Consider the following 21,218-nt stretch of genomic DNA (forward strand, 5'->3'; position numbering starts at 1 on the left):
GGCTGAGTGAGTAATCACAGTAATCTCCATTTGAGGTGTTTGAAGACGTGCTCACCTTGGAGACGGCGAGGTGCACGTCTGCATAGAAATGGGACTTGATGTTCTCTGCAGTTGCATTTATATGCAATGCAATGAATAGAAAAATGAATAGAATTTGCAGATATTGGAGCCTGATGTAAATCTTTTTGATGTAAATGTAGTGTTTCAAGCATAGTGACACGCTCTGGGAATCTCTGCAACATGACCCAGAAGTCTTCAAATGCAAATTAAGAAGAAAGTGACAGAAAGCAGGAAAAAAAAGAACTGGATGGAGGTGATTTGAGTATGAACAGGATGTTGTGTTGTCTGTCAGAGGTTGAAGATGGGGACTCTGTTTATAAGTGTGGGTATACAAACAACATGTCCTGATGCTGGTTTGAGTGCAGTGTCAGTTGGAGTGCCAGGAAATAAAGCATGAATGAAAGCATGGTGCTGATGTAACATCTAATTCAGGTTTGGGTCATCCATGTAAAACATTAGCTGTCCAATATCATCATGCCTAGGGGGACACATCCTACCACATGACTTAACTGACTGACCGTTAGTGGAAGGTCGGGTGAAACCTCGGTGCAAAAATGTCTCAAAGGTTCAGTCAAAGCAAGTCAGTGTCTCATTTAAAATGAGAGAAAAACACAATATGCACTCTTGCCTGATGAAGATTGTGACATGCTTTGTTTGCCCTGTGAACTTGTAGATCTTGAAAGAACACTGTCACTTTCTTTAACTCTTATTTACAGAGCAGGTATCTGCAAGGAAGTTTATTTGCCAGTGACATTCTGCAATTCAGTGTTTCTCAGCTTTATTACTTTGATCTCAAATAAAAATTGGTTGGCTCCCTTACTTTGTGACATCACTTTCCTGATGGTTTTATAGGCTAGTTTGAGATTAGTTAAGGAATCCTCATTGGTTAAGAAATTGTCAGAGAAAAGTCATTACCCTCAAGTCTCAAAACACCAAGACAGCAAAGGTGAAAATGCTCAGCACAAGGCTTCATGATATAACATAAGGACTTTACTAACCAGCAGGTGACATGGAGATAGACGGCCATGTCAGTAGTTTTAGAGGCTCTTGGTATTCTGATGTCGTCGATGTCATAATAATGGATTGGATTTATATAGCGCTTTTCAAGGCACCCAAAGCGCTTTACAATACCACTATTCATTCACTCTCACATTCATACACTGGTGGAGGCAAGCTACAGTTGTAGCCACAGCTGCCCTGGGGCAGACTGACAGAAGCGAGGCTGCCATATCGCGCCATCGGCCCCTCTGGCCAACACCAGTAGGCAAGTAGGGTAAAGTGTCTTATCGCATAGCGATTTCATTTTGTCCTCAAATGCCAGAAAACACTTTACAAGAGAATTAAACCTTGTAATATGGTGCACGAAGAAGAAGCTTCCTTAAGCTACACCCTTGTTACAAGGGGTCATCACTGCAATGGATGGCCTTACTTCCTGATCTGGCTTTCCAGCTGGACTCAAACCACAAAGCTTTGGCTTAACAAGCAAATATGTTATCCACTACATTATGGAGCCACAGACTTTATGCAAAAGCAATCCAAAAATGTGTGTGTGTGTGTGTGTGTGTGTGTGTATTTGTATTTTTTCTCTTACCACATTCTCCTGGATCTGGCAGTTGGAAACTGAAATACTGATTGAAATCTCCTCTGTTAATGAGAGACACAAGTAAGATTAGAATAAAAAAAAAACAGGATAACAAAAAACAGTGAATTAGCATCCTCCTGTTATTCTGAGGTCTTTACCTATCAATGTGAAGTTGACTGTTGTTGTGATTTTGTATGATTAAAAAAGCATCTGAGATAATATACATTGTGAAACACAGTCTTTCAGTTGAAATGAGATTTTTTTTCATCAACATCAGAAGGACAGATTTCAGCGGATGCACATCTCTCTGTGAAGCAAAAACAATAAAAACAGGGCATCTGTAAAAGGATATTAACTTGTTTACTCTAAGCCACACTTCTGGTGTGCATTAGAAATAAATATGTGATAAATGTGAACCAGTTAGCAATCTGCTAGTTGAGACACATTTCTTTAATCATAAAAGGTACTACAACCACACTGAAGTGTTAGTCATGATGGTTTGACGTCAGTGAAATGCCTGAAATATCTCTGATGGGTTTTGTGTGGGTGTTGTTGGCCCTGAATGGATCTGAGACTCTCTGGGAGAATTCAGTAGCAACATGGATACAAATACTTGAGTTGAAAGAAATCATACATTGAATTTGTGATTTATCTGTTCCAAATAGTCTCTGGCTGGAGACAAAGTGAAAACTGTGCTGGAAATACTTTAATGTGGTTGAGATAGGTGTGACCCTGTACATGTAAACAGCTTTGAGACTTCAACTCATTTTTTCAATGAGTGGCTGAGATTGTCTGCTACTAGTTCATCACTTAATTTGTTGAAATCAAGTGGTTGTAACAGCACATTTTTATTTGAACTCCCTTTAAGCTTTTTGTTAAAAAGATAGAAAGAAAAAATCTTCAAAAAATGCTAACTTATACATGTAATATTAACAGGCCAATAATATTACAACAACGTACTGTGTCCACTGCGGTGGGAACTGTGGCAAATTCCTGTAGAAACCGCTGGCATCAGAGCATGCTGGATGGCCATTTCCCACATTCGAGCCACATCCTGCCCAACACCGCTGACCTGAAATCACAATTCTGGTACTCACAATTTGATTCAGTAAAAGGACTAGATGTTACAATACCTGATAATACATTGCTTCAAATGGAGAAAATCTTGGCTGTTATGAGGAAAGGCAGCTCAGAAACTTTATCAGCGGCATACAGCGTTGTGTGCCTGAGCTTTCAGTCTTTTACCCAGGCTAATCTGCCATTTTTTTCTTCCTTGGTTAGGTTTAGGGATTAGGGATCTTATAGTGGACCTTAGATTCATTGGGTGTTTCGGCCCTTATCACTAGGCACCCTCATCTAAGAAGGCCCTGCCAGTGTGTCACTGGTTTTTGTTATTTTTCTTCTTCTTTCTTCTGTTTAGTTTTCTACAGTTTATTTTCTTCTATCTCATCACTGAAACTGAGAAATAATACTTACCTCTTTAACATTTATGGAGCCTCACTTCTTCAAAGGGATAGAAAAGGTGATAGAGAGAAGTAAGACAAAAAGGAACAAGATAGGAGAGAGCAGAGAGGATAGCTGGAAGGGGGGCGCCCAATCTGGCTTCCCACACCTCCCTGCCAGATCGGGCTGTACGCTTTACCTCCCCACTGGGAGGAAGAGCAGAGGGGAGAAGAGCAGAATATTTTTCTTTTCTTTCATTCCTCCTTTTGGTTTCACTACCATGAGGTTAACTGCACAGTCCCCAGGAGGCCCTGAGACAGCTGTATCAGTCAACCAGCAAAATTTCTAATGTTATATTTTACCCTTTTGACGCCCCCTGTTGAGGTAGGCACACCACGGGTTGATAAATCCTGGGCTTGTGTCTCGCGGTTAGCTGACTGCCTTAGCTACCCAAGGCAGCCCTTTTTAGTAGGGCTGGGTATCGTCACTGATTTCTAGAATCGATTCGATTCCGATTCACAAGGTCCTGAATCGATTCGATCCACGATTCGATTCGATTGGATTTGAATCTGGGAAATTTTGCCTCAGACAGTCAGAAATATTATAATTCAGATCAGTACATTTACATATTTTTGTATCTATAAAAAGGAAGCTGACACTTTCGAGACTTTATCAAAGGTGTGAGCATGACAGCAGATGCCTTTGTGTCAAAGTAGCTGAAGATAAAACACAGAAAAACATGAAGGTGATTTTCCTGGCCTGGGATTTTATAAAAATATTCCACAGTACATCAAAAACCAAAGAAAACCATTAACCAGCACATGAACATTACCTCTGAAGTTACAGCGGTTTTATTACAAACACAGCTGAGCGTTTTGCATTTTGCATAATTTTAAAAAGTTCAGAAGCCTATTGAACGGCAGAAATTAGGTTTTCTTTTCGGAAGTAAGTAAAAGGGAAAAAAAAACATCAGCCGACAGCGCTGTAAATAACGGTAGTCTTGTGCGTAACAAGCAAGCGAATAATGCAGAAAACAGATTTCGGGGATAGACGGGAAACTGTTCTTGAAGTACACTGAGAGAGAGAGAGAGAGCTGTGCATGAAGTGGGATTTTATTGTGGTGGAAGCAAAACAGCAAAAGTAAGAGTGAATTCATGACGATGTTTATGTGAAGCGTAGTTTGGATCTTCTTTTGCTGCTGGTTTGGTCAATATTGTTTGGAGAGAGATAAAACTAACAGCTTTAGAATCAGCGCAAAAAGGGCGCGAACACAAAGCGCGGACCAGCCGAAACATCAGAATCAGCGAGCTGTTGGCTTTCAGCCCCGACCGTGTCCGTGCCGTCGGATGAGAAAGTCACATCTCACTGATTCTGATCCGCGGGTCCGCGCTTTGTGTTTACGTCTTTGTGCAGAAGCCGTGTACCTGCTCTCATTTACTGTTTTAGCTGTTTGGTGGTTGTCAAAATTTTGTGACGTTTCACCTGAGATTCTGGAATTTCGGGCAAAATACATTTATATTAAAAAATCGATTCAGGATTTTAATGAATCGATATCACGTTATCCAAGCCAGAATCGATTTTAATTGATGAATCGATTATTAAAACCCACCCCTACCATAGCCAGTGACTGGTCCTCTCAGCAGTGTTAGCCAATTCTCTTATAGCCTGCCATTGCGCCTGTCCTCTGATCCCAATCTCTCTAAGCAGTTTTGCTGTTGGACTGGCAACAAAGCCCCTGCATCCCACTTCCACCGGGCGCACCTTGATCTTCCAGCCTCTGTCCTCTGCCTCAGCTGCCAAGTTGGCATACCACAGCTTCTTACGCACAAATGTTTCCTCAATTGCTTCCTCCCATGGTACCGTCAGCTCAATGACATACGCAAGTTTTTGGGAGTTAGACCAAAGGACGAGGTCTGGTCGCAGAGTAGGTGCTACGATCTCTGTGGGATCCAAGTCCACTTGCATCTGCCAATCCCTGGCAACCTTCAGTGGGCCCATTTCTGGGGTTAAGGGGCTTGTACTCGGCCACAGAGGAAGACAGGGGGAGCCCTCATGGCTAATTGAATGGAGAATTCATGCTTTTATTTTGTCTTTTGTTTTTATATATTTATTTTAAATATTTAGTTATTTAGTTCCTATCAGAAAAACATAAATTCACAAATGCAAAGAGTTTAAAAAACAAGTCTTTAGAGCAGTCTGAATCCTGAATGAGACATATAGGAATTATTAGTACTGTACTTTGATCTAACTTTATCTGAAAAGATTTTTAAAATCGCACTTCATCACTTTAAACAAACTTTAAAAATATTAGTAGTTTCTGATTTTTTTTAAAGTAAGTTATGTAAAATTTTAACTTGAAAGTATTTCTCATTGCAGAAATAACTAAGTATGAATGGTAGAAGAAGACTGTAATCCATGTACCACAGAGGGGAAACGTCACTTTTTCGATTTCTGTCTTTTAGTTTAATATTTTTATAGCTGACATTTTTTAAACTTTCACCCCCTTAATTTTTACACCAATATCTCTCAAATATCTTTCTTAACATGATTGCATTTGAGGGGTGTTATTATTTCATGTCACCAGTGTTGGGGAGTAACAGAATACATGTACCGGCGTTACGTATTTAAAATACAAAATATGAGCAACTGTATTCTGTTACAGTTACTGCTTAAATAGGTGATAATTAGAATACAGTTACTTTGTTGAAATAAACGGATTACACGGCAATCTTTTCCTGTTTCATATGTTATGCTATCCCCTCTCTAATTTTGGTAATTCCACACATTGCCGGAAACCCAAACAAAGCACACAATAAGAGGCTCTAATGTGAGCGTCCAGTTAATGTTGGTGGTGTCAGTTACACAATGAACCCAGAGCCAGCACAACAGAGCCAGCAGTGAACGGGCAGGAAGGCATTTCTTACTTGGAAATTCTGACACCACTTCATGAGAAGAATGGGATGGGCAAAATCTGACCTTGCAATGCAAACTTTGTTTGCCAGCAACCAAGCTGCTCTCAGCATCAAAAGACTCCAACCTAAAGAAACATCTGGAAGTAAGTTCTTTATTTAAAAACTAACATTAGCCTACTGCAACTACCTTGTTCGAGTTATGGTAGCTACCATAGCTATGGTAGTTATGTCCCACTTCAGTATCTTCGATGTACTATTGCTGTGTGATTTATTACTATTACTGATGGCTACAACCTGCTAGCTGCAAATAATCATCACATTTGAACTGAACTGAACTGAATGAAGAAAGATGTAAGAAAGAACAGAGTTGGAGAAAAAGAGATTTTAGTAAGGAGTACTCAGTGACATTTGATCAACTGTGAATTTAAATCTTTCATGTAAATGTGAGTTTTTCAAAATTTTGAAAAACAAATGTGACAAATGTCTTGATTTTGCCAGCTCTGACGTATCCGATTTAAGACTTTGTTGAAAAACATTTCTCCTTAAAGTGTTTGCATGATATCATGCAAGCACATTAAGGATGATATCAAATCTATCAATAATATCAAATCTAATTATGATCTTAGAGAACCTATCTTGCATCATATCAGATTAAATCTGCATCTCACCAGAATGCTGCTGCCTGTCACAGATGATTCAGGTCTCTGCAGGTTCTCTCCAACATAATAAACCAGTGATGCCGTGGCGATCTCAAAGCAATGAGGATTGGCTCCATCAGGAAGTAGAGAAAAATTCTGAGCAGGCTCCAGAGACAAGATTTCAGACAGAGGGATTTCCTGCAGAGAGGATGAAGTACAGGGGTCTGGGTGGAATACAGTTTACAGTATCAGCACCAGTACACCATACATGATGTACCTCCTGAATCTGTAGTTGAGGGGTGTGCTGTGTTGCAAGTAATTTACATTCAAATATGAATTAACATATATCTCATACCAGTAGATCACATTGCTCTCAGACTGCTGAGTTTAGAAAGTAGAATAGGTATATCAGGCCTCTCTCAGCAGACTCAAGTTCAAAAAAGACTACTACTGTAAACTTAGCAGTTAGTCTTTAAAAGACAGGCACACCTGCAGTGATGACTTTGCAGCAACAAATAAACTGCTGGAAGGTAGTGGTCTTACCTTGTAATATTTACTTCCTGTGTCGTTCTGAAACAGCGTAATGCATTTACTGTCTAGCCTCCAGTAATGTCTTTTCCTCTGAAACATTGGAAGAGAGAAGAGGAAGAAAAATAAGGGAATACCACAAAGAAAAAAGAGTGACATTAAAGAGCAAAACAACTGAGGAAAGAAAAGAGAGCAAATAAGTATGAAGCAGACAAACAATGACAACCTGTAAATGCCTCTCAACTTGTTTTTAACACTCACGCAGCTGAAGAATTTCAGAACAGCAACACATCCTCAAACCACAAGTGGCAGTTTTCTCAGAAATAACTCTTGCTTCTATTAGGAATGAGTTTAACATTTATTATTTCTCACTATTTGTTTCTTCGATATTTCCTACCATCTCCGTTATTTAAATAGGAAGAAGCACAAACACTTAAGACAATCTTTGTACGATTCAAAGTGTATATTTATAATAATGTGTCAAACAAAGTTGGAAGCAGCACTTTGATTACAAATAGTGAAATATCTGCAACGCGTTCTGTCCTGTTTCTGAGTCCTCTTATCCTTCACTCAAAGACTTCAGAAACAGCATCACAACTGGATTCTTTGCTTGTTCTTGAAATGTAATGAGAATAAACTGTGTTTTTCCACATGGTTCAGGTCTTTTTTTTATAATTTAATTATGAATTAAATTATAATTCTAAAGTGTACCATATTTAAGTAATTGGGAAAAATTTAACAATTACACGAATTCTCCCCAGGGTGCTGATTGACTAATCATTAGACTGAGAAGCCACTGTTTCATGTCACAAAGACAGAGGAATCGGTGAAATTAAAGGAGTAGATGACAAAGCTAAGACTGAGGCAAAGCCTGATAACATCCGAACCAGTGAACAGAACGAAAACAAAACAAACAAACAAAAAACCCTGAGGGCGCTAGCTGTTTGCTTCATGTAAGACAACATCCACAACACAAATTTGGTGAGGTAAATAGACTGTTAAACATAAAAAGAAAGATGTACCAGAGTGTCCTTGCTGGTGTAGTGGACCATCCAGCCCTCTTTCATCACATTGCTGCTCTTCCTCTTTGTGTGTTTGACAGACTGGACGACTCGCATCAAAGGAATGTTGTTGCTGGTGGAGGGGCTTTAAGGGGCACGAAAAAAAACACAGCCTCAGAAACATCTCAGTACTATATATTTTTCTTTGTGTGTAATTGTTCTGTGAGTACCTGATGGCTCGGTTGGACTCATCTAGGTCAGGGTCGTGCATGTCACAGAGATCGCTGGGTCCTGCCTCTAGCAGCAAGCCACTCTCTGAGGCCAGCGCTTCATCCATGTCATCCAAGAGGCTACCCCCTCTGTCAATATCATGGTCATCAAGGCAACCCTCCACCATGAGGGCATCCGATTCTGCACCTGGGCTCAGAAGTTCTATGCAACAATAGAATTCAGGACCTTCATTTTGTGTTTCTAAACCATTCAGAGGTGGACTTATGTGTTATGCTAATGTGTTTCAAACCCTTGTATTGATACATAATCCGAGTGTGCTAAGCTTCAGGACAGGAAATTCTCCTTCAGAGTTTTAGGTTGAGAGCAGAATTCAAGATTCCATCAATTACAGAAAGTCATTCAGATCCTCACTCTACTACCACCACGTTTGACTGTTGGTCTTTTTATGGCTTCCTGTTTTACTCTCATGCCAGAAGTAACGGGACACAAACTTTTCAAAAAGTTCAGCTGTCTTGTCAGCCCACAAGTGGTGTTGTGGAGGTCAAGAGTGTCAGACACTATCATGAGTTTGAAACTAGATCGAAGGAGTGACGTTGAATGTTATCATTGAAATTTTAGAATATATTCAACAACCTGTAGAGAGTATCCCAGAGATGAGACAGTAGTGATTAGACCTCAGTAGAAATGTATGTGAAGAGTAGGGAGCTGATGAGGTGTTGGGAAAGTATGATGTAAGGAATTGCAGAAGAGCAGGTAGTAGTGGTGATCACATGCTTTAAGAAAAAACAAAACAAAAGGTGACGTATAAGAGTGGAGAAAGTTGCACAGAGGTTGATTTTTGTAGAAGGCGTCATATGCTAAATTGGCAATACAGCTAACAAGGCTGCAAAACAGGACCCAACACTGACAAGTCTAAAGTTCAACAGGTTTATTGAGTTAAAGTAAGTGAGAAGTTGAAAGGGGAGGTAAACACACGGATTCCTGACAAAACAAAGCAGGTAGGAGGACCTGTCACTGAGTCACTGAGAGAGTTAGCCTTGGATAATCCACAGAATAGCTCCAGAGAGTGTTGTTTAGAGTGAATTTGACTGCCTACTTGGTTGGTCTGGAAGAGATACTTGCAGGGGGACAGAGTCGTAGGAAGGTGAAGAGGCAGGTGAGTTGAAATTGAGAGTTTCTTGATCAAGGATTTCAGGAGGAGAAGACCAGTTTGACAGAGACAGTTAGGGGACACTGGAGGTGGAGCTGCTCTTAAGGCAGGGGACAAATGGGACACATGGCAATGAAGGTGTTACACTTGAAAGCTTGTGTCACCACAGGAGACACGGAGGAGCCAGATTACCAGTTAAAGGAGGCATAAAATCTGGTGGAGAGTGAACCCTGGATCTGGTCATACCAAGATCTGCCCAACCCAGCATAAACCCAAAACAGCAAACAGACCATGAAGGACCATGACAAAGATTGGAGACTGCAAGGTAGTATCAGAAATCTAGCTAGGCAGCATTAGGTGGTAGTCTGCAGGATGACTTTGGAACTCAAGAAGAGTAAGGGAATGAGAAAAGGACTAAGTTATGGAAGCTGAAGGAAGAATGTTATGCAGCATTTAGGAAGGAGTTAAGGGTTGTAGGGAAGAACTGCCAGATGACTGGGAAAAGTACAGCTGACATGGTTAGGGAAACTGCCAAGAAAGTATTTGTCTACAGCCCCTTCTTGCTCTGGCCCCTTTACACTGAATACATGTGTGAATGAGAGACAGGTAGGAGTAACAGTGAAACCGGGGCAAATGGAGTTAAAGTACATGACTGGTCCATTACCAGGGATCAATCATCCAAAGCATTGGTCAGTGCACAAAGGTGTTGGTGGAGATGAGTGTCAAGGTTGAATGGACAAAATTAGGAATGAGAATTAATAATGCAACGGAGTGATAGCTTAGGCTGAGTTGTTTGGAGACAAAGCTAGAGAGGCAAGGTTTAGACATGTTAGACGTGTGCAGTGGTGGGATGGTGACTACATTGCGCAAAGGGTGTTGAACATGGAGGCAGGAGGGAAATAGGATAAGCACAGAAAAGATACATGAATGTATATATATATATATATATATATATATATATATATATATATACATATGTGTGTGTGTGTGTGTGTGTGTGTGTGTGTGTGTGTGTGTGTGTGTGTGTGTGTGTGTGTGAAAAAGAAATTAAAGCATCATTTTTATTCAGTTTCAAGCCTGATTTTAAAATAAAATTTTAAGTTATGATGGGGTTTATGGATGTTGTAGCGGTGGCTAAAGTAACGCTCTGTGTTCATATAATACAAAAACAAAGAAATGTGTTTGTGTGTCGGTAGGTACCTCCATTTTTTGATACTTCTCCCAGGCAGTTGTTTGGCACTTTTTGCGCACATCGTTTATGACAATTAAATTTACAGTCTGAGAGAGAAACAAGAAAGAGGAACACAAGGCTTAGGAAGAGGCTTTGACATCAGCTCCACAGTAACTGTTCAAAATCTTAATACAGATGAAGACATGATGCAGTTAAAACTCCAAAACGGCCAGATTACACTATATTGCTAAAAGCATTTCCTCGTATGCCTTTATGAAGTTGAGGGATGTCCTATTCTTAATCCATAGGGTTTGATGTTGGCCCAACCTTTGCAACCTTACACCTTGGCTCACAGTCCCCACTCATTTATACTGAAGGTGTTCTATCATGTTGAGGTCAAGACTGTCCATGTCTTTATGTTACTTGATTTGTGCACTGGTTTGCACACCAGTTGTGCGCCCTTTCATTTACGACGTCTGATGATGCAGTTCTATATCTCCCTGTTCCAACATAATTGCACTTATGTTGGAACAGGGAGATATAGAACTGCATCATCAGACGTCTTAAATGAAAGGGCGTACAACATGATGTCTATAACCAAGGTTCTAGAAACTGTTAAACAAAGCTCTGGTGACTAGGATGGATTTTCTCCAAAGATCCATCCAGGGTGTACTCTAAGCCAGCGGTCCCCAACCCCGGGCTTCGAACCGGTACCGGTCTGTGAATCGTTTGGTACCGGGCCGCGAGAGTTGAGGCTCAGGTGTGAAATGTATGGTTTTCAGGGTTTTTATCGGTTTTCAGCGTTATTTTGTTATCGTTTTTATCGTTAACTCGGTTTTCCTGGGTCTTTTCACATGTGCTATGAATAAATCTTCTTTTTTTCATTACCGGTACTAGTTTTATTTTGTTGTATTTATCCGCGACACCTTAAAGGCTGGTCCCTGAAAATATTGTCGGGCATAAACCGGTCCGTGGCGCAAAAAAGGTTGGGGACCGCTGCTCTAAGCTACAAGAGAAAAATAGCACAGGAGCAGACCTACCCAGAGCTGAAAAAGATGTGTCACACAACACCAATGCTAAGTAACCTCCCAGCAAGAGCCAGTCAACATCACAAAGTGGACAGTGTTGGGGAGTAACGGAATACATGTGCCGACGTTACGTATTTAAAATACAAAATAAGAGTAACTGTATTCCGTTACAGTTACCGTTTAAAAAGGTGGTATTCAGAATAGTTTGTTGAATTAAAGGGATTACACAGCGGTCTTTTCCTGTTTCATTTGTTAGGCTATGCCCTCTCTATTTCTGGTAATTCCACGCCGGTGGAAACTCAAACAAAACACACAATAAGAGGCTCTAATGCATGTGTGTCAATCTCGCGGCCCATGTTACCTGTACTTGCGCCCGCATAATGATGTGAAGAAATATTTTTAAAAATTACTTTTCAACAAATTATTTATTATGAAGGCAATATGAGCAGAGTGTTACAGGCATAGCCCTGGAGAATGTAGCCTCATGGGCAGTGTAGCCCAGTTGTAAGTAAGCTGTTAAGACTCGACTGTACACTGTGTTCATGTTTTCCTCCGAAACAATAAGCTCCGTTGGAGCAGCCTTTCAACGCCTCTCTCTGTCTCTCGCTAGCAAAGTTGACCCAGACAACAAAGTAAAGCTAGTTTTCGGTTACGAGCCCGACACGGAACCCGACGTATTAGCCAGAGGTCCCTTTACTACAGTTCGGAGCCGCGGACCTGAAAAAATATGCGCGCAATAGTTTTCTATATGAGATCGCTGCAAAAAGTGCAGCCTTACCTAATGTCCACCCTACTGTTACTCATTTATATTAAGATTTAAAAATCTAGTTGGTATTGGTATGGCGAGTATTCTTCAGTAATAGTAAAAGATCACAGAGCAATAGTACATTCATTTAGTTGCCTACATAATTGCCTGATAATATATTAAGTAATCCAAATTATTCAGAATAAGTTACTCTAATTGAGTAACGTAACGGAATAGGTTACAAAATACATTTTGGGGCATGTATTCTGTAATCAGTAGTGGAATACATTGTAAAAGTAACCTTCCTATCACTGATTGTGGAATATATCTGCTATTCCTCCTTTGCACTATGTCACTTTGTCTACAAACCACTCAACCTGAGCTGTCCCTAGAATTTACTAACTTTCAGTCCCAATGAAAATCTTAACATCTTCATTACTCTACCACTACCAGCTTGGCCTCCTATCTGTTTGTCACTGTGTCTTAACCATACATAGCAAGTCTCGCGAACATCTCATAAACTTCCCATTCACTATCCTTCTGTAACAAATCAGCCCTGACATTTGTCTCTAACAGCTCCCCCCATTTGCACACTCTTCTTCACCTCTCCTCAACACTGCTTCTGTTGCCTGGAATTTATCCCAGGTACTTAAAATAATCTACCTACATTATCTAAACTCTATATTTTAATAGTACAATCAGCAGAGTCTTTATTTATCCAGGTAATGTTTTTACACATTCAGTATTCAGTCTCTCTACTAGTCCTTTTACAGCAACATTACATGTAGCACCATGGCAAATCATTATTCTGTATTATACTGTATTACAGTATCTAATGGTTACATTAACAAGTAAACAGTAAACCTACTGGTAGTTTTTACATGGTTGAGCCAAAGAAATGTCTCAATGATTCTGAAAGGACAAGGTTTCTTTAAGCATCTTAATGCAAAATGTTTTGGACACTGGACAAGCTGTGCTACAAGCAGAGACAGTTTTAAGTTTGACATCTAGAGCTTTGAAAAACATCTACAGCAGGTTTTCAGAACAACAGCTCACCTTTGCACTGCAGGCCCTGCCTGAAGAGGCCTTTGAGCAGCTTCTTGCAGTGCTGGCAGACAGTAGGCCGGGTGTAAGAGTGAATCAGGAATGTGTGGGGAACTTTGACTTTTGACAGTAAGATCTTGTCAAGCTCAATGGGACGGCCAACATATGATTGTGAGCTGGATCGCCGCTCTCTACCAGGAAAGTAATCTAACTGGTTCTTCTGCTGTTGGGAGAAACAAGCAAAGCATTTCAAAGTTTTTCATACGTTTCTAGTTTTTGCCAGTGGACCTGTTTTCCATGATAAGTCACACTTAAAATGATTTTTTATGGCAGCAGATTTAGAGTTTGGTTTCTCAGCTCTGGGGTTACCGTTGCCTGCAAGAACTATATGATAAATAGACTAACAGATGGGAGAATGAATTGCACAGTATAATTTAACTTGGCTGCCTGTTCACTATTATGCAATAAGTAAAAATGACCCTAGAGAAGTATTTCTATGTAAAAAGATGGGAGGACTTACCTCCATGCTAGGACTGACTGGAGACTGGACAACAAAAAAAGAACAAAAAAAGTTACTTCAACATTTCTGAAAAACTGTGTTCCACAGGTCTGTGCTTTTGTACTGACCAATAAAGCATCATCACTGTAGTGGGGAGGTGAAGGCTCAGCAGAGAGCGGACGCCCGATGTTGATTATCCCGCCTGTCAATGAGACATTGGAGGGACGACGCCTCCTCACCCCGCTGCAGTTGTTGGGGATCTTAAAGGCACAGCGCTTGTGGTAATTCAGACCACAACCTGGAGAAAAGGATAGTGTCTCTTTTTAAAATTTTACCTCAGCCATAATGTTCTCATGATTTCATCTTATGGGAGTAGGATATTTTACCTTCACATTTAAGTCCTTGGCGTACAAGTCCCCACAGCATTTCCCCACAGTGGTCGCAGAAGGCTGGAGCTCGGTACGAATGGACAAACAGGCAGTGTGGACGAATCTGGAAGTCCTCTACTGTGGCTGAAGCTGTAGAAAATTATAAGATATAAATGAATTCCAACTACAAGTTTTTGTGTCTGTCAAGTAAGGTTATATGTGTACTAGGGGGTTGATGCACTTAAAAGAGTTGTAGTTGCACTTATTGAAAACTGAAAAAAGTTTAAGTGTAAGTAATAAAATAGAAGTATAGAAGGGTCAGCTGAAATGTAAATCTGAAATAAAAGCAATGACTTGAGCTTAAATTTCAGGTAAAGTGTAGTGATGGGATTTCCGGATCTTTTTAGAGAACCGGCTCTTTCGGCTCGGCTCACTAAAAAGAGCTGGCTCTTTCGGCTCCCAACTGGCTCTTCAGGTTGTTTTGTTGCTTTAATTAATTAATTATTGACAACAATATAAAATTATTCACAAAAGGAATTACTAATGTAAAAAAAAGTGGTTTTATTTATATATGTTTATATATAAATATATACGGTGGCCCCCAGAGACAAAACACGTACAAACTCCAAAACACATTTCTAGCGTTAACTGAACTTCCAAAACAGAGCTACCTAGATCACTTAAATTACACAATTGAAAGCATATGTGTATTGTTTGTGTATTTATACACAAGCACTCATATGTATTCAAATAATTAAAAAAAAATGTTAATTTTTGTTACTACCACACACCAAATCCGGTCGTTGATACTTCCTGGCTTGTGTGGCCACTAGGTAACAAAGCTCATCCTGGAGCACTTCTGTTGTGTTTTGGAGTTTTTACGTGATTTGGAGTTTTTACATGTTTTGAAGTTTTGTGCTTTGTCTCGAGGGGCCACCGTAAATATACTTTTATTTATTCACTCCACATAAAATTTAATAAATAAATCGTATAATACAAAAACCAACTATTTACATTTCAACTTTAACTATTTAAATTTTCAGCTTTTTCCTTTTAAACAAGTTTAAAGTGAAACAACACAAAACACTGCAAACCACAACACAATTAAATATAAATATGAAAAAATATGAAAACAAAAAGAACATGCACATTCTCTGTCATATGGGCCTGCATGAATAAACTTTCTGAATCCTTTATCATCTGCAACTGAAAATAGTTGCGGATGATTACTATACCTTTCTAATGTGACGTTGTTGTCCCTGGCTCTTTCTCTCTCTCTCCCTCCCGCTCTGTTCCTGTGCTACTGTGAGTGTAACTACCGCCCCTCCCCCCTCTGCCCAGCGCAAAGCACAAGGCTCGTGTACGGAGTGAAGCGGGAAAAAAGTGTGTGTGAGAGAGAGGGTGAGAGAAAGGAAAAAAAAACCCATGGCTCCCAAAAAGGAGTCGGCTCGTGTTGTCCATGTCAAAGTGTCGGCTCTAAGAGCCGTTTCGTTCCCCATCACCAGTAAAGTGTAAACATGACAAAAACTTTAGGGCAGCTGGTGCTCAGGAGGTGGCAAAAGTTGTTCACTATTCAGAAGATCGGTGGTTTTAGTCCCTGACACTTACAGTGCACACATCAAATTGTCCTCAGGCAAGTAGAACCTCAAATTGCACTTGTGAGGGTAACACATTACACACTAATGAATGGCTGTACATATGCATGAGAAATCATATTACAAAAGTTTTTCAAATATTTGCAAAACAAAAACATTACGTGAAATGTAAGTGCTTAAGAAACTGAAATGTCAGTACACACTGTACTTTCATATTTGTGTTGAACTGTTTCAGTTAAAAATAAAGGTTAAAAGAAAGAATAAATATATTCTTTCTTAAACATTGTTTACTTCTTTGTGTATTAACTAAGGAAGTAAAAGTGGCAGTTAAAAAAAGAACTGCAGATAAACCTGGAGATTCATTAAAACATGGGTTAAGAGTCACTTGAAAACATATAACACAACATAAAATGTAAAACTCGGAGAAGTGGAAAAGTGAAGACAAATGGTGTGTGAATGCACTGAAATTAATGGGGTTTAATCATAAGAAGCTGAAATGTGAGCTGGACTGTATGCTGTTACATCACCTGAAATCCATTTTCACATGTCAGCTATGAAGTTTGCAGTTGAAGAGAAAGTGTCACTTCAAATGAAGGATAAGCATAATTTTTTAAAGGGATTTCTACGATAACGACCTGAGATGTACCTGAGTCAGTGTAAGTGGACATTATACATTATACACACACTAAATGTGATGTTGTCTGCCAAAGTGTCATTAGACATATCAGCAGTGAAAGCAGCTGAAGTGTTGCATGAAATGAAAAAGTGTACTGTTCTTTAACAAACACGTTGCAGTATTTAGTGATGAATTTTAGCGATGAACTTACTACTGTATTGTACCGTAACTATCAATACTCATGATACGTAGTAAAATTATGTTCAGTGGTTTAGTGTAAGGACTGGGAGCAGTTACAGTACATTTTGAAACTCCATTTCTGACATTATACATATGAGTCATTCCACATTTCAATAAACAGATGAAACCCTTTTTATACACATTGCTCTATGGTGTACTTGAGAGTTCAAATGCACTGCAACTTAGGAAAACACCAGCAAATAGAAAAATGCTGCAAAAGCACACAAATCACAACAAAAGTTAAATCAAAAAGTTGGATCAATAAAAGTAACTTTCAGCAAAATCTCACAAAACACAACTTAAAGAAAGTGACGAAAGGATTACACTGATACATGGTTAAGAAAAGCAGAAGCTTCATCAGTGTTGTAAGAAGCTGTTTAGTATTAGCTTGTCATTTCCACAACTGTTTCGTCATGTTATTGTCTCACCTAAAACACTTCTGTTGTGTTTTTTTAAGGTTTTTTTTTAAACTATGTGGTGTTTTTTTTCTTTTATTCAGCTTCCATAGTGTTTTTTTTCTTATTTCCAATGATTTTATTCAACTTCCATTTTCTTTAATGTCCTTCTACAGCATTTCTATTTGATGGTGTTGCAGTGCATCTGAACTGTCACCAAAACATTAGTTTTTCCGACTTGAGAACACTCCATAAAGTTATGAGCAATTTTCCCACTTAAAGGATAACAATATTCAAATCAAGGAAAACTGAAAGTGAAAAATAAGAACATTCCAACATAATAGCAATCCTGAATGTTAGACTTTTAATCACTGCTGACAAACCAATCTGTGGCACCATATTTTCCTCCACATTTTCCAGTGTTTCTCCATGCTTTTAATTTTATTTCAGAGATGAGCAGCTGCTTATCTGGGGTGACTGGGCTCTTGGCCACAGCAGCCATCTGAGCCCAAATATCCTCCAGCTGTTTTGACAAAAACCCAGTTGGGTGTACAGGCAGTGCCGATAACCCCTGCTGTGACACTCGTAATGTCAAACAAAGAATCAGTTTTTGCTGTTTTTATAATATCACAAAAACAAACAAAAAAAAAAAAGACAATGAAAACAGGGGCAAAGTGAATGGGATTTCTGGTAGAAACAGCTACTGACTCTGCAGCTTTACATTTAAAGTTTTTAAATAGAAAGCATTAAAGCTCACTTTGTACTACAGTCATTGGCACCAAACTACTGATTCAGACTTAGAACTGGCATGTGTAGCTCCAAAGGAGTTTGGTAGTAATTCAAAAAAAGAAATTAAAACAGAGCGCAATTTAAGGAATGCAAACTTTAGTCAGTAGCTGCTGAGTCTACAAACAGCCAACTTTGGCCAATCAGCTCAACATAAAAACTAGAAAAATGTAATTGTAATATTTACAACTTGTTTTTGCCTATTTATTGGATTAAATATGTGGGTGAGAAATGTGAAAAGAAAGTCTCAGAAATAAAGAAAAAAGAAATACTGAAAAAAGATAAACCAGATAAACCAGAAACATTTACCACTCAGATTTTATTTTATTTTACTTTTGTACTTCTGTCAAAGCTTCATGGGTAACTGAGATTACCCATGAACTGGGATTAATAGTTACTTATAGTTTAGACTCCATTAAATTTCTTGTTTCTTTGATTTCTTTTGACATCTGATATTTTTTGATTTTGGAGCATGTACAAAGTTTTACTTTTAGTGTTCTTATACATTTGAGAAAAAGACAAGCCACATTTCTAAAGCTTGTTTCATGCTAGACCTTATTCACATATCTTCACATTAAACCTTTTTTTAAGGATTGAGTGGGTGTGTAAAGCCTGTGCTTGATTAACATTTCCCATTACACCTGTTAGGGTGGAAAAATGTTTATCGTTATTTAGATTGTTAACGCCTGTTGGCTCAAAGAGTATAGGAACTTTGACATTTTCGTATTAGATTGTATTTTACAAAAAGTTAACACATATTTTTGAAACTTGTTATACAAGTCAGATTCCCAACTAAGAAAATAAAAATTTCCTGTAAATAACGTAGTTGATAAAATAGATATTTATTTATTCTAGATGTGTCAAATTAATATGATAATAATAGCGTTGCATTTGCCACACTGACTGGGAAAAAAAAAGAATACATTTAAACCTAGAAACACTGAGGCAGTCAATGCGACCCTGATAGAAATCCATGTAAAACGCTGGGTTTAACATGCACCCCTGATAGTGTAGCAAAACATGATATAACAGGAGCCATAAGTAAATATATAGGGGGCTGTGGTAAAAGATGAAAAAACCTAGCCAACTTAATTGTGTCTTCTTGCTTGACTTTCTCAATGTTTGTACAAACCAAATTCAACAAATTCCTACTTTAAGTTGATGAGATAATAGGTATTATGGTGTTATCATAGTAAACTCCAATAATCTATTTTCTAATCTGTTGTCTATTAGTTTTAATACTATCAGTGTAAATTGGCAGCAAATCAGAACCAATTATGAAATTATCTTTTTTTTCTACATTATTAACACACTGCATATAAATTTTCAATACTGCCAGTGCATGGGTTTGGATATATCATGTATTCTGTCTGCTGAGACTGATTCAGTCAGATGTAATTCTGTAAGAAATTTATTGTTGAAATGTGCCACATATATGTTATATGTAATAACCTTACTTATTGTTTATTAATTGATTTGCTTTTTTTCTGCCTGAATTCTTTCTAAAAATGTTGTGAATTTGAGAAAGGAGTAAACATGGAGGATGCTTGTAAAGATGAAGTGCATCAAACACACCTAATTGATTACATGATGACGAATACATAGAGGAAGAAGGCACATTTTGTAGAGCATTGGATGCTTCTCCTGTATAGGGGTGTGGGTGGATGTAGAGTTGGAGACACGGGTGTTGGGATCCTGACTTGAATGGCCTGACTAAAGCAGATTTTGTTCAAAATTCCAAAATATGACAGGACACTTAACCACATACATCTGTCAGCACCTCTTCAAAGGACTTTCCTGTAAAGACAGTCTGCCAAGGTGATCCATCTCCCAGAGAAAGTGTGTAGGAACTGAACTGGCTTGTAATGGCTGGCAACAGGTGCTGATTATACAGATATAGGTGGAGTAGCATTATTACCGATGTGAGTGTTCAACCTGTTTGTACTGCAGGACAGTCAGATCTGTCAGACCTAAGACTACGGATGGAAGTGAACCAAATCTAAATGGAAAAGGTGACTCATGGTTTTCACACGGTTTTCTAACACATTTTGAGTTAAGCCACCTTTGCCTGCAGTCTGATCAAGAAGTGAGTTGTCAATTAACAATTTCACCAAAGATCTGTTCTCTGATCACTTCCTTTTCCCCATGCTGTTAAATTTACATCGTTCAACATTTCAGCATCACTACAATTGTCCAATAATCAACCTTCCTGGGTTCCCAGAGCCAGTTGGTTTCCACTCCATGCTGTTTCTAATTCATTGTGATCTGTCGCTCCTTTACACCAGCTCCTCCTCATCCATGTTGTCTAGAACATCTCATCCAAACTCTCCATGAACCATCTGCTTACTCTGCTACACTGCCACCAACGTTTAGTGTCGGGGGAGGGGGCACACTTACTATGGTGTCTCCATAATGTTGCTTCTCCTTGGCGTAATTGCCAAAAATACTTGGATGTCAGAGCTTACTCTTTTCTCCCAAATTATTTCACCTTGACGAAAATCATAACTGCTGTAATGCAAACTTTTGCTAGTAGGAGTTAGTTAAAGGAACTGTGTGGCTCCCTGAGATTTTTCGGGATAACAGTGGAGCTAAAAGGAATAGTCAGTATCAGGTTCTGATACACACACACACATTTGTTAGTAGATACTTGGAGCGCCACATGGGATTTGTTGGAAAAAAAGGAAAACTACAGAATATATTCAACTAGCCGGAGATAGAGGAAGAGAGAAGAAGGGAGGGAGATAAACAGAACAACAGAGACAAAGACTAATGAATGGGTTGTTAGTGGGTATTTTGTAAATGTTTTGGAGGTAGGAGAGGCTCTTAGTGGGCACAGATGGACTGAATGTCTTTTAAGTTGGCCAGCAGGCTTGGCAAGGCAGGACGGGTAGTTTATGGTACACAGTTTTCGGTCATTTTCTTTCTTTTTCTCTCTCTCTGCATGTATTTCCGATTCTCTATCGCCTTTTCGTTTTCGTTTACATACACACACATTAACACACCCACACACACAACCCCGCACACACACACACACACACACACACACACACACACACACACACACACACTCGGCCTGTGTCGCGGTCCTCCAGTAGAATACAGCTCTGATTAGACATTCTGCTGTAGGAAATTACCTCCATTTATTCAAATTATTGTTTATGGCTTTTGTTTGGAGGGCCAACATAC

The 21,218-nt window shown here is 39.1% G+C and overlaps 1 protein-coding gene across 1 annotated transcript in view; it reads right to left on the reverse strand.

The window, feature by feature from the left end:
* The window catches only part of prkd1 (protein kinase D1), a 79,227-nt gene that overhangs the window by 29,968 nt on the left and 28,041 nt on the right, over positions 1-21,218 (reverse strand). Inside the window, exons 4-14 of the mRNA XM_085391703.1 lie at positions 14,419-14,550; positions 14,161-14,330; positions 14,054-14,077; positions 13,546-13,756; positions 10,746-10,823; positions 8,395-8,596; positions 8,186-8,309; positions 7,179-7,256; positions 6,666-6,833; positions 2,603-2,714; positions 1,652-1,704 (exon numbers count right to left, since the gene is read on the reverse strand). Coding sequence (XP_085247829.1) covers positions 1,652-1,704; positions 2,603-2,714; positions 6,666-6,833; positions 7,179-7,256; positions 8,186-8,309; positions 8,395-8,596; positions 10,746-10,823; positions 13,546-13,756; positions 14,054-14,077; positions 14,161-14,330; positions 14,419-14,550 — 1,352 coding nt within the window. The remainder of the gene's footprint in view (positions 1-1,651; positions 1,705-2,602; positions 2,715-6,665; positions 6,834-7,178; positions 7,257-8,185; positions 8,310-8,394; positions 8,597-10,745; positions 10,824-13,545; positions 13,757-14,053; positions 14,078-14,160; positions 14,331-14,418; positions 14,551-21,218) is intronic.

The sequence above is a fragment of the Rhamphochromis longiceps genome, linkage group LG19 (genome assembly GCF_057381845.1).
Source record: "Rhamphochromis longiceps isolate RC_006_pf linkage group LG19, R_longiceps_female_GT1.1, whole genome shotgun sequence".
Classification (NCBI taxonomy): Eukaryota; Metazoa; Chordata; class Actinopteri; order Cichliformes; family Cichlidae; genus Rhamphochromis; species Rhamphochromis longiceps.